Source organism: Nematolebias whitei, chromosome 9, assembly GCF_014905685.2.
Source record: "Nematolebias whitei isolate Nwh7 chromosome 9, NemWhi1, whole genome shotgun sequence".
NCBI lineage: Eukaryota > Metazoa > Chordata > Actinopteri > Cyprinodontiformes > Rivulidae > Nematolebias > Nematolebias whitei.
Window position 1 is genome coordinate 51,470,605 of NC_056506.1, and position 13,223 is coordinate 51,483,827.

At 44.1% G+C, this 13,223-nt stretch overlaps 1 protein-coding gene across 1 annotated transcript in view; it reads right to left on the reverse strand.

Moving 5' to 3' along the window:
- LOC119414826 (mitofusin-1-like) overlaps positions 1-11,966 on the reverse strand; it is a 13,190-nt gene extending 1,224 nt beyond the window's left edge. The window contains exons 1-14 of the mRNA XM_037681947.1: positions 11,849-11,966; positions 11,081-11,216; positions 8,893-9,055; positions 8,695-8,819; positions 7,714-7,822; positions 7,409-7,516; positions 7,167-7,320; positions 6,340-6,407; positions 6,074-6,195; positions 5,875-6,001; positions 4,160-4,264; positions 3,680-3,782; positions 3,365-3,583; positions 3,197-3,324 (exon numbers count right to left, since the gene is read on the reverse strand). Coding sequence (XP_037537875.1) covers positions 3,197-3,324; positions 3,365-3,583; positions 3,680-3,782; positions 4,160-4,264; positions 5,875-6,001; positions 6,074-6,195; positions 6,340-6,407; positions 7,167-7,320; positions 7,409-7,516; positions 7,714-7,822; positions 8,695-8,819; positions 8,893-9,055; positions 11,081-11,216; positions 11,849-11,963 — 1,782 coding nt within the window. The 5' untranslated portion in view covers positions 11,964-11,966. The remainder of the gene's footprint in view (positions 1-3,196; positions 3,325-3,364; positions 3,584-3,679; positions 3,783-4,159; positions 4,265-5,874; positions 6,002-6,073; positions 6,196-6,339; positions 6,408-7,166; positions 7,321-7,408; positions 7,517-7,713; positions 7,823-8,694; positions 8,820-8,892; positions 9,056-11,080; positions 11,217-11,848) is intronic.
- Between the last annotated feature and the right edge of the window lie 1,257 nt (positions 11,967-13,223).

A 13,223-nucleotide genomic window follows, 5' to 3' on the forward strand; every position in this document is an offset into this window, starting at 1 on the left:
CAGCAGCATGAAACAGATCAGCAGCAGCATGAAACAGATCAGCAGCAACATGAAACAGATCAGCAGCAACATGAAACAGATCAGCAGCAGCATGAAACAGATCAGCAGAAGCATGAAACAGATCAGCAGAAGCATGAAACAGATCAGCAGCAACATGAAACAGATCAGCAGAAGCATGAAACAGATCAGCAGAAGCATGAAACAGATCAGCAGAAGCATGAAACAGATCAGCAGCAACATGATGTGATTTTTCACAGTGATTCTCCTGGTTAGAGATTCATGAGTCTAACAGCCTCAGGGTAGAAGCTGTCTGTACAAGTCTAATGAATCCAGGTTATCTAGTATAACTGACAGTAACTAGGTAAACTCTCCTTCACCAGTTTCAATAACTCATTACCTTAGTTATTTAGTTTTAACCAATTATCAACTTTCACTAACCCATTTAATTGTCCAACACTAGGTTTTGATGGTTAAACAGCTTTATTTCCATGGGAGCAGTTTAAGTCAGATCACTCTTGTAAATGAGACTTCCTGTCTAAATTAAAGTAAAATTCTATACCATTTAACTTTTGTTGACTACCCTTAATCATTTTCATTACCAAGCTTAAATAAGCCTTGTTAACAAGGTTACCACTTGTTCACTAGTTAGAATAACTCCCTTTGAAAAAATGTATCAAACACTTTAACAAGTTTATCTCTAACTACTTTATAAACTCCCATTAACCAATTTAAATAGTTGTTTTCCAGTTTCCTTCCCATTAACCAGTTATCTCTTATTAGCATGTTTAATGAACAATTTTACAAGTTTAACAAACACTTGTTAATGCTGGTTTACTAATTTACTTCTCTTTCTAAGTGGTTTAATGAACTCCCATTAACTAGTTTAGTTAAATTGTTAACTAGTCAAGTCAAGTCAAGTCATCTTTATTTGTAGAGCACAATTTAAAACAGATAAACTGTTATCAAAGTGCTTAACAGAAATGTAGCAAAACATAGGCAGCAAAACAAAAACATCATACAGAATTAAAATTACTGGAGCAATAACACACACTAATGATCACACTAAGGAAAAACAAGCAGTAAAAATAAACGTCAATCATAAAACAACAGAATTTAAAATGAGGTACACAGAACAAAATAAACTAACTCACACCGTATTAAACGCCAGAGCAAACAGGTGCGTTTTAAGGAGGGATTTGAACATCAGGAGGGAGGAGGCCTGCCTGATGTTGAGGGGCAGGTTGTTCAACTAGGTCGAGTAATGTTTATTAAACAGTTGATTGACTTCTTATTAAGCAGTTTAACTCTCATTATCAAGTTAAAATTTTTGACTAGTTTACATAGTTCTTATAAACTCAATTATATTATTTTTCAGCCAACTAGTTCACTTAATTCAATTTCTATTCAGTTTATTTACAGTATATTGCATCAAATCACAACAGAAGTATAAAATTATTAACTTAACTATCCAACCAGTTGAATGAACTCTTATAACTAGTTCAGTTCTCTTTTCTTCCTCTTTCTTTCGGCTGCTCCTTCTTCAGAGGTCACCACAGAGAACTAACTCACACCAAGATTTGGCGATTGTTTTTATGCCGATGTTCTTCCTGACACAACCACAGACACCGATGTAACCCGGGTATAGATTTTAAATTTCTATTCTGTCATTTCACTTTTAAGCCCCCTTCTGTTTTGAAAATCCCGCGATAGTTAAAACTGTTGACGTATTAGCATCTATTCTCGCGGGACCACTGAGCAGCCAATCGCTGTTCAGTGTTAATCATGTGCGGCCCCGTAGCCAATTTGGGAGAGTATATCAGCTGGAGCAGGAAGGTAGGGACTATCAGAACATGCCGGGAGGAACGGAGCTGTAAGGAGCCACTTACCTTTTGTGGACAAAAGAGGAAATTATGTGAGGATCTGGATTTCACTGCGGATCTGGTGAGGTTCTGTGTGCTATTTTTAGCGTTAGCTTATTGCTAATGTTAAGCGGTTGTTGTGTAGCGATGAAATGACTCACTGTTACGTAGACTTAGACAATCATACTGCCTTATAAGTCTGAATTCAAGACTTATAAGGTGCTTTAAGTATTTATTGGATACTTGGATTTTGTTTTATTCGTGTTAATTACATGATGTATGTTTATTGAATTCTCATGAAATGTAAAGTATATTGAACCTGGTATTTATTTAGTGAAAATGATTGGAAATATTTATTGTGCAAAGAGTGCTAATTATTGAAGTTGTGTGCACACTAGAATGTTTGAATATATATTTATTGAGAAAATGGTCCTGTTTTATTACGCAGGCCAGGTTGATGGCGAGCTGGAAGTCCAGGCCTTGAGCCTAAAGATTGGATTGCACTTGTAGTGCCTGAAGATTGCTGTTTCTCCTGCCAGGCTGGTAGGAGGCTCCTTGCAGCCAACTGAACAATTTTGTTCCTACTTCAATAGGACGTTTGTGAGCCCCGGACCTGCACTGAACCAAGAGTTTTGAATAACTTGCTTGGGAGCTGAAACAACCTCAGCTCTGGGTGAAAGAACTGAGGGGTGTGGGTTTGTGGGATTGTTTTTCCCTTTTTCTTTGTTGGTTGTTTTCTTTTTCATATTTTATATGGCCATATGTTTATTTCACTGATATTGTAAATTTGTATATATTTTTCCCTCACTCTAAATATAAATCACCTGCAACTTCTAGTCTGTCTGCTCCTTCATGAGTCGTACCTTATCTTCTGAGAAACTAGCCCATTTGACATTTTTTATGCTTTAAACTATTTACATTGATATATTGCAGCATAGTTTTCTTATAAATATGCTACACCGAGGTGCCACAGCCTCTGTGTGGAGCAGAGAGCTGCATCCAGGGTGCCCAGGGGAACAAGTGGGGGGAGTTAAAGCCTTGCTCAAGGGCCCAGAGTGAGGCCAAAGAGGGTGGAGGCAGGTGTTGGTGCTTCACTTTTCCCACCCACATTTTTGATGTTATCAGCCCAGAGAGTAAAACCAGCAACCTTCCAATCACAGGCTCACCTTCTCTAACCTCTGTGCCACTAGTGTCAATAACTAGATGAACGAATTCTTATTAATTATTTTAATTAAATGTCTTTAACAAGGATATTGAACCATTTTCTAACTAATTAAATGGACACACATTAATCAGTTCAACTGCCCTCTGTTCAGCATCACATTTCATGGACCTACCACTCCACCAATCACCAGCACAGTGATGGATGCCCTTGAAGTGAAAGAGACCAGATGTGTTGCTATGGAAACCACCATCTCATCCTTGAAGGTGGATTTGTCCTGAGGAGACAGAAGCATCTCTTTATCTGATCTGAATACAGCTGATAGTTTGAACTGAAAATTTACTCACTTTAAGTCCGTGCTTGCCGCTCAGCGCCCGGTGGGCGTTAGTGACTCCAATGAAGCGGGTCACGAGGGCGGTCCAGCCCAGAGAAAACTGGAAGTCAATGTTCTCCTTGAAGTCTGCACAGACAGTGTTGAGGCTAAGGTCATAGGTCATCTCAAAGGATGAAGAGGGAGAGAGCTGCTGCTGGACGGACAAAGACAGGAGAGGACGGACACTGTCTATGGACAGAGAGACAAAGTCCATCGGTACCAATTTGAGAGGTTCTAATTTTGGTACAGATGGAGAAAAAGAACCAAACTCAAACCAGTTGGTACCAATCATGTGCCTCTGGACCTCGCTGACATCTTGGAGGATGCTGATGGAGCAGCAGTGAGTCAAACAGCTGACCAGTCTTTCCTCCACGTGTTGCACAAGTTTCTGTAAGAACGCAGGTGAGCTGAGATAGAAGGATCTGCAGGTTCTCTTACAGCAGAGGACGGGCAATTCCATCAGGAAAAAGGTTTGAAATATTTAGAAACACAGTTTTAGGTTTGCATCATCATCAAAGTAAAAGCTGCTGTCTGGTCACATATCAGCAGATATGAACCAAATTTATTTGCATTCTAAGGATTTCATCAAAATCAAAAGTCTTAACAAGGAAAAAAAAATTCCTGGCAGGAACTGTCAAACATTTGGTGCCCCATGTGGGTCCAAGCGAGTTACTGATCAGTTCTTTAGGACAAACTCACATCAGATTTCATAATCTGCTCCATTATTGATCAATTTTTCCATTAGTGTGTGAATTTGAGTCTCACCATTTTGTAGAGCTCCAGAGTCTCTGAAGTTGGATCAAAGTCGGCTTTAAATTCCTCTACCAGAACTGTGAGGGAGTGAATCTGATCCGACAGCACAGAAGTCACCTAACCACAGAGAGGACTGTCTGCCATTACTATGGAAACATGGAAACTTCCATTTCAACTACCTTTACTCTAAACTGCAGTGAGTTTTGATTCTGTAGAGAAAGACCTCCTCAGGTTCTAGACTAAATAAGTCATATACCTGATGTTTGGATTCAGGTGGTTCCTATATTTGTGTCATGACCAGGCTTTGGATTGAAATAAGCCAGACAGATGAGTTACAAAAGAACAGAGTCAGGATCAATTCAATTCAGTTTATTTATAAAGCACCAAATCACAACAAAGTTGTCTCAGGGCACTTTACAGGAACATTCACATAAACGCTAATTAGTAAAGTTCTCTATCTAAGTCCAACATTTTTCAGTCAGGTCATCTGGACAGTTTCTTTTTTTGTGCTGAAACGTTTCGCCTTCCATCCAGAAGGTTTCATCAGTCAAGGAAACACAACAAAACTGATTCTTCCTCCAACAGCTTACTCCAAAGTGGAACAAACCAGTTCTGCTTGTGATAAGATGGTCTCTTTGGTACGCCCCTCCTCCATTGCCAGCCCTCTTCCTTGTTGACAGTCTTGTCAAACTGGTTGAAAACAACAAAGTTTCCTTGACTGATGAAGCCTTCCGGATAGAAGACGAAACGTTTCAGCACAAAAAAAGAAACTGTCCAGATGACCTGACTGAAAAATGTTGGATTTTATACCTGGATTATTGAGCATGGACTTTGTTGTTCTCTATCTAAGGAAATCAGCTGTTGCCAGGTCCTCACAGGCTGGAGGGAGAGTCACCTGTCAGAGTGGCAGCAATGACGTCACTGGTGGAGCAGCTGTGGAGCAAAACTGGTGCTGTACATGGTCCGTGGGGGGCAAATCCAAAAACGAGGTCTGGTTGTCCAAGCAAGTGTTATGAACAGGAAGGCAGAGAGTAGAAACCAAAGCCAAGTCATGATCCGTGAAGCGTAGTCATGATAATCAGAAACAGGGTCAGTACCATGGGCAGAAAGCAGAGTCCAAAACCAGACGAGGAGTAGGCAAAAACAGGGAATCCAAAAGGCAAGTTGCGAGGTCAAAAATCCAGAGAACAAGGCATAAACGTCAGGCGTGAACAGGAACAAGAATGACTTGATATCAGGGACCATGAGAGGTATCATCATATGGCAGAGACGGAGAGTGAGCCTGGAGCTTAAATAGAGAGCTGTACATGTGCAAGGAATGAAGCTGAGTGCTGCAGGGGCGTGGTGAACGGTTGACTGACAGGAGCTGATGAGGGAAGGTGATAAGCAAAACACAGAGAGAAACAGAAACAATGGCATGAGGGGCAGAAACTATGGCAGGTGGCATGAGAAAGAGAACAGAGCATGAATGCAGGATTATGGCAGGATGGGCAGAAACATGGCATGAGGGGTAGAGGCGTGAGCAGATGAGGGGTCATTGGGGTCGCTGACCATTACAATTTGAGTTTATAAACTTGGTAAGTGCTGTACCTGAGGAGTCTGTCTTTACAGAAGCAGTCCTACTCTGGTTCTGAACAGCTTGAGTCCTGAACCTGAGGTTTTGACAAGCGTGAATGTTGTACCTGAGGGAGTCGGTCCTCCTCAGGAGGCTGTGCATATGTGCATACCTTAGCAGTGACATCATCAGTGAGAGTTCTGATCCTATCTTTGATGCTGTCGCTCAGATGGTTCATCTGTCCTCGGACAAAGTCCAGTCGGTCTCGCTGCTCCTCACGCTCCTCCAGGCAGCAGATCCTGTTAGAGAGTCAAAGGTCAGAAGTCAGGTTGACAGGACTTAGAGGACAGAGTGGGTTTGTTTCGACTCACTTCCTGTCTGCTGAGGCGATGTTGACGGTGTCCATGATGGCTTTGATGGTCTCAGTGATCTGCCACGCCCTCACTGTGTGCTGCTCAAACTTGGTCCGGATCGCCGACTGAGAGATGAACTCCTGCAGAACAGAGGCCCAGCTCATCCGGGTCAGAACTCTTCAGAAACACATTGAGACCAAACTCTGGACTCTGAGGTCTGAGCAGAGTTCTGGCTCAGCTCATCAGAAACTTCAAACTCATTTTATGTTTTTGTGGTTTTCTACCTCAAATGTCCTCTCAAACCTCTGGAACTCAGCCAGCCTCTCATGGAACCCTTCAGCCAGAGCACCACCTGCAGAAGTTTCAGGTTCAGTACAATCAGGTCCAAGACTGCAGAGACTTTTAGTTTTCACAGGAAAAAAAACCTCCTGATCCAGTCCTTTTTATATTTTTAAATCATCTCTAACCCAGAACTCCTGATCCAGTCCAATTTGGAACTCCTGGTTCAGTCTCCAGTTTTACAGATTGTCCCTTCAATGGTCCAGACTTCCTGTATTCTGTTACAGTGATTCTGAATCAACAGTTCTCCAGACCTTCTGAAGGTCTTTCTTTGGACTTTGGTTGATTTTCTCTTTGTTTGTCCTCAGACCTGACCTGTTAGATGATTGGCTTTGGTTTCAAACCCTCAATGTTGTCCTATAAAGAACCAAACCCAAATCTGGTTCTGGTTTGTTGACAGTGAGAGACTACATCCATGGATAAAGTTGTATCGTGGTTCTGGCTGCTTCATTTTCCAGCCCCACAACACCCAGTGGACCCCTGTCATTCCTTGATCAGCCACTCCAGGACCAAACCTCAGCATCATCAAAGTTCTGTGGTGTTAGAACTGAAGACCTGAAGACGTTTGAAAGATGTTCTTCACAAAGGCTGGAGGCTTTGAGGGTTGTTTCCACCAGACAAACCTCAGAAGCGTTCTGCTGATTTTCTTTGATATCAGGTAAGAAAAGAATTTCTGCTTCAGTCTTTTCCTCCTGAGTCAATGTTGAACGTTATTTCCTGTCAGTTTCTCCTGGACTTCTCTCTGCTGACGACTGACCCTCACCTGTCTCACCTGTCTCAGGCATGCCCTGCGCTCGCTGCATCCTGGAGGTCAGAACCTCTTTGGCTGAGATGAAGAATATCCTGCCCTCTGCCTCATCTGGCCCGACCACTCTCAGCTCCTCAGACAGGAAGCTTACGCAGCGGTCCAGGTGCTGCTTCCTCACCTAGATGGCAGGGGGATGATTTGTTACAGGTCCCTGGACACTCAGGTCTGTGATCTGAGGGGCCTACCACAGTAACTTCTGGGCTCACCTGGAGGATGTAGTCCGGCTCCGTCACCGAGGCATCCCAGCGGTTGTGTAGGATGAAGATGTTGGGTTTGGAGATTCGCTCACTGACTTTGTGAAAGAAAAGTTTCTCCTGCAGAATCAAACAAATGAGACCGGTCTAAAGTCCTGGTGGCTCAGTTCCTCGCATCCTGATCCTGAAACTGTCCCGTCCTGTTTACATTTCTCTGTTCTCTTGAACACGTTTAGTCATATCTAAACTGACGCTTTCCCTTCAGGAGACAAACAAACAAACAATGAAGGCAGAAAATTACCTGAATGTTTCCTCACCGTATTCATCAGTGTTGACTCAGCGTTCCCAACCAGAACAAAGACGTCTGCGTCCAAACAGAACTTATCGATCCAACTGTCCAACTCCAGGGTGACGTCCGTGCCTGGGCTGCTCACAGGTCAGGGGGCACAGGCCAGGGGTCAGTAGTCAAAGGGAGAGAAGACAGAATGATACGTCATCCTCCGAGTTATTTAAATGTTTTATCAAAGTAAGAACCCAAAACGTGAAGGGAAAATAAATCACACCTCCTGCAGCCCAGGTCAGAGGTCACAGAAGGTCAGAAACCACAGGTCAGATGTCACACAATTCTATGTTGACCTCAGGCAGGAGGTACCGCAGCCTGAGGACTAGATCCACCAGGTTCTGCAACAGTTTCATCCCACAAGTTATCAGACTGCTGAACAACGGTGTACCACAAGGCTCAGTCTTAGGACCCACCCTCTTCAAAATCTACATAGATAATGTAGGTCAGAGCATCCCTGATGCATCCTTACATTTCTACGCTGACGACACAGTTGTTTATTGTCAAGCTAAAACAGTTGCTAAAGTTTTCCAGCTTTTGCAGTCTGCATTTGACATCATCCAGTCAGACTTGTTCCATCATCTACATATGCTTTTATACGATTGTCTCTTGTCTGTATTTCATCTGTATTCTTTGTTAAATCAGGTCTCTCTTGTAAATGAGTCATCGAGGCTCAATGAGACAACCTGTAGAAATAAAGGTTGAATGAATGTCTTGGTGTTTATAGGAACATTCACTAACATCTGAACTTGTATCCGCAGCAGAACTGCATCTTCTGCTCTAAACACCAAAATCTATAAAATTCATGTATTATGAACTCCTGCACTGCTGTGCAGAAAAGAAACTAAATGTGGTTCAGTGTTACCTGGCGCTCTGTACAACTTTGAACAAACTTTATAAAGTTACATCAGAGACCACAGTGTGGTTGTAAAATCAAACCTGCTTCAACCCGGTCTACCTGTCCATGAGCACCAGCTCGTTTCTCAGCAGAGCGCAGCGACTCTTAGGCCAGAACACTTGGACCAGACTCCCAGAGTCCAGTGTCGGGTCCATGTGGAGTGCGTGAGCCAGCTGGTTCACCGTCTGGAGAGGAAGTGTAGTTAGAGCTCAGTGGAGCCACACGTGCACAGAACATGTCAGATAGTTGCTGGCCTACAGACACGCTCCGCCTCTCGTTGGACAGCTCGGTGGTCAGGTACGCCTCATCGCCCTCCGTTCCCTCCACACTCAGAAAGCAGTTGGTGGTGTGGCCGATGCCGCTGGGCAGAACCCGGTCTCTGAGCATGGCATTGATCACGGTGCTTTTGCCGTTGCTGGTCCTGGTAATGGACGGACAGAGGACATGTCCACACAGTTAAATTAGTCAAGCCTGATTTACATCTTCATTTCATTTTCAAATGGTCTGGATCTCAGCGTGACCTCAGCAGAAGTAAGGAGTACCTTCAGGAGGATTAATCCGCACAAAGCAACTGGCCCAGACAACATCCCCGGAAAAGTGTTGAAGGAATGTGCTGAGTAGCTCTGTGAGGTGCTGGCAGACATCTTTAACACCTCACTTACCCTGGAGACAGTTCCCCCTGCCTGAAGACTGCCACCATCATCCCAGTCCCAAAAAGCTCTACAGTGACTGGTCTGAATGACTATCAGCCAGTGGCCCTCACCCCGATAGTCGCTAAATGCTTCGAAAAACTGGTCATGACTCACATCAAAACAACCATCAACATCAACGAGGACCCTCATCAGTACGCATACCGTGAGAACCGATCAACAGAGGATGCAATCTCCTCTGTGGTCCACACTGCACTCAACCACCTGGAGCAGAAAAACTCTTACGTCCGTATGCTCTTTGTGGACTTCACATCCGCCTTCAACACCATGATCCCCCAAACCCTGATGGACAAACTATCCACACTAGGACTAAGCCCCTCCATCTGCAACTGGGTACTAGACTTTTTAACAAACAGACCACAGTTAGTGAGGATCCACAACCTCTCCTCCTCCACCATAACCCTCAGCACTGGCTCTCCTCAGGGATGTGTGTTGAGCCCCCTCCTGTTTACTCTGCTCACATATGATTGTGCAGCTACCCATCCAGGCTGTCACATTGTAAAGTTTGCAGATGATACAGCGGTGGTGGGATGCATCACAAACAATGATGAGTCCAGCTACAGGCAGGAGGTGGAACACCTGGAGAGCTGGTGCAGAGAGAATAACCTTCACATCAATGTGAAGAAGACAAAGGAGATGATTGTGGACTTCAGAAGGAACAAAAACATCTACACCCCCCTGAACATAAGAGGATCTGCGGTGGAAGTGGTCTCCAGCTACAAGAACTTGGGTGTACACATGAACAACAACCTCAGCTGGAGCAACAACACCACCAGCCTGATGAAGAAAGATCATCAGAGACTCTACTTCCTCAGGCGACTGAGGCGAGCTGGTCTGGAAGCTCAGTCCTCACCTCCTTCTACAGGTGTGCAGTGGAGAGCATCCTGTGCTCCAGCATCAACGTGTGGCATGGAGGCTGCACAGCTGCAGAAAGAAAAGCTTTGCAGAGAGTGGTGAAGGCTGCACAGAAGATGTTGGAGTCAGTCTCCCCACCATCACAGACATCTACACCTCCAGATGCAGGAAGAGGGCCACCTGCATCATGAAGGACCCCACTCACCCAGCATACACACTTTTTGCCCCACTCCCCTCAGGAAGGAGGTTGAGGAGCATTAAGTGTAGAACCACTAGACTGAGGAACAGCTTCTACCCTGAGGCTGTTAGACTCATGAATCTCTAACCAGAATAATCACATCATGTTGCTGCTGATCTGTTTCATGTTGCTGCTGATCTGTTTCAATGTTGCTGCTGATCAGTTTCATGTTGCTGCTGATCTGTTTCATGTTGCTGCTGATCTGTTTCAATGTTGATGTGTTCATGCGTGCACATCTGCTCACAGACTCATGTTCATGTTTGTGGTGATGTTCAATGTTTTATGTTATGAGTGCTTAGTGTATATTTAGTTGATGTTTTTCTTAGTTCATATCTTAGATGTTATTACTGTTTTTATTATACATTTTATTGTTGGATGTAACTGGGACCTTGTGTACATAATTTCGCTCCACCACATGTACCACATGAGGTGCGAATGACAATAAAGAAACTCTGACTCTGATTAACAGTTCTCCAGACCCTCTGTAATCTTCTAAAGTGGTCTGGATAAAGTTTCCTCTCCATCTGGGAATAAATAACAAGACACTGAAGGTAAAGAGTCGGACCAGTTTCAGGGATGGACCTGGTCCAGATTCTCACACCAGCATGCTCGGAGGAAACATCTGACTTCCTGTCCCTCTCACCTGCCGAAGAAGGCCACCTTCATGTGTCTCCTGAGCAGAACCTCCCTGATGGTGGACAGTGTGGACGCACAGCGCTGCAGCTCCAGACTCTGCTCCTCTAGGGCCTCGGGACCCAGGTCTGGGCTCCGCCACACCTCTGACATCACAGCAAACACACAAACAAATAAATAAAACAGAAAACAAACAAACACGCAAACAAATAAATAAAACAAACACATAAACAGGCAAACAAACAGACAAACAAACTGACAGACAAACAAACAGACAAACAAACTGACAGACAAACAAACAAACAGACAAAAACACAAATAAATAAAAGAAACACATAAACACACAAACAAACAAACAAGCAGACAAGTCTTGGACAAGTCAGACAGACAAACAAACAAACAGACAGACAAACAATCAGACACACAAACAAACAGACACACAAACACAAATAAATAAAACAAACACATAAACACACAAACAAATAGACAAACAAACAAACAAGCAGACAATTCTTGGACAAGTCAGACAGACACACAAACAAACAAACAGACAGACACACAAACAAACAAACAAACAGACACACAAACAAACAAAAACACACAAAAAAACAATAAACAATTACACAACAATACAGACACACAAAGGAAGACATAGAAAAAAACAAATGAAATCTGCAGAACACCAGGTGGAACCAGACCATGGAGAATATGGACCAGGGTTCTGGACCGGTGTCTGGACCAGAACCTACAGCTCTGTTTTTTTCTGAGTGGTTCTGACCGTCCATGAAGGCTGACCCGTCCTTCACGAAGGCCAGCAGCTGATCCAAGATGGAGTTGATGGATCGCTTCGCCACAACGAAACGCTGCAGAGGGGACGGGGCCTCAGGATCCATCACACCTTCAGTTCTGGACCACAGCCAGAGTCCAAACCTCACAGGTCCTGTCCAAGAGTCCTGATCTGCACCAGAACTGTCTTTGTGACAGGTAACAGAGCCTGGATGGAAACCAGACCAGAACTTGTGTCTCTCCAGCTCAGAGGGCAGTCGTGCTTCAAGAGGCTGCCGGCTCCCAGCATGCTTCACTTCCAGACAACAGCTGATCCTCTTATCAGGACTTAGTCCTGCAGCCACCTGTCAGATGCTGGAGTTCAGCTCAGGGGGGTCAGATGTCCTCAGAGAAAACTGTCTACTGGGTTCCCCCCACAGAACAAAAACCTCCATATTAGGTTCAGAAACTTTAAATTGTCCCCCGGGGTGAGAGACGGAATGTTGTCTGTCTTGTTTGTCTGTATATGTCCATGTGATGGACTGAGACTTGTCCAGGTGTCCCTTGATGGACTGAGACTTGGCCATGTGTCCCCCGCCTGTCATGCAGTGACTGCTGGACATGGACATCACCTGGAAAAGAAAGAGCGGGAAAAATAACGGATGGATGTTTAGATTGGGCAGGGTCAAAGGTCACAGGTTTTGGCTTCTGGATCAGTCTGGGGTCAGGGTTCAGTATCGGAGTCTGGGGTCAGGGTTCAGACAGATCTACACAGGGCCAGCAGGTTCTGATTTCTGGTTCTGACTGGGTCTCAGACTCTCTGAGCTCCATGATCAATCAATCAATCAACCTTTATTTATACAGGTAAATCCCATTGAGCCTCGAGGACTCTTTTACAAGAGAGACCTGATTTCAACAAAGAATGATGACAACAATGGACAACAGCAACAACAATAAACAGTTATAAAAAAGCATACTAGTTTTTTTATTTTTTATTTTTTTTATTTTTTATAACAAATAGGATGGCTAAAAGGAAAAGGTAACAAAACAAAAAACAGCTAGATTCCAAGACAAATGTAGAAAACTAACAACAGGAACATGTCTGCATTGGACCCTGACCAAGCTGGTTCTGAAAAACGAGAACACATGGACCAAAAAGACACCGTCCCCTGCTGGTCAGCTCTGTGCCCCCTCTGGCTCTGCTCAGTTACTGGTTCGACTCCTGATCCTAAAAAATCTGCAGGTCCAGATGAACTTCCACCTTATTTCTTAAGGCTGGCTGCTCATATCATCACAGTCCCTGTGACCCACATCTTCAATCTCTCCATGAGACAAAACTCCATCCAGACACTTGAAAACAGCCTTTGTTCTTCTTTGCTGAAGGGAGG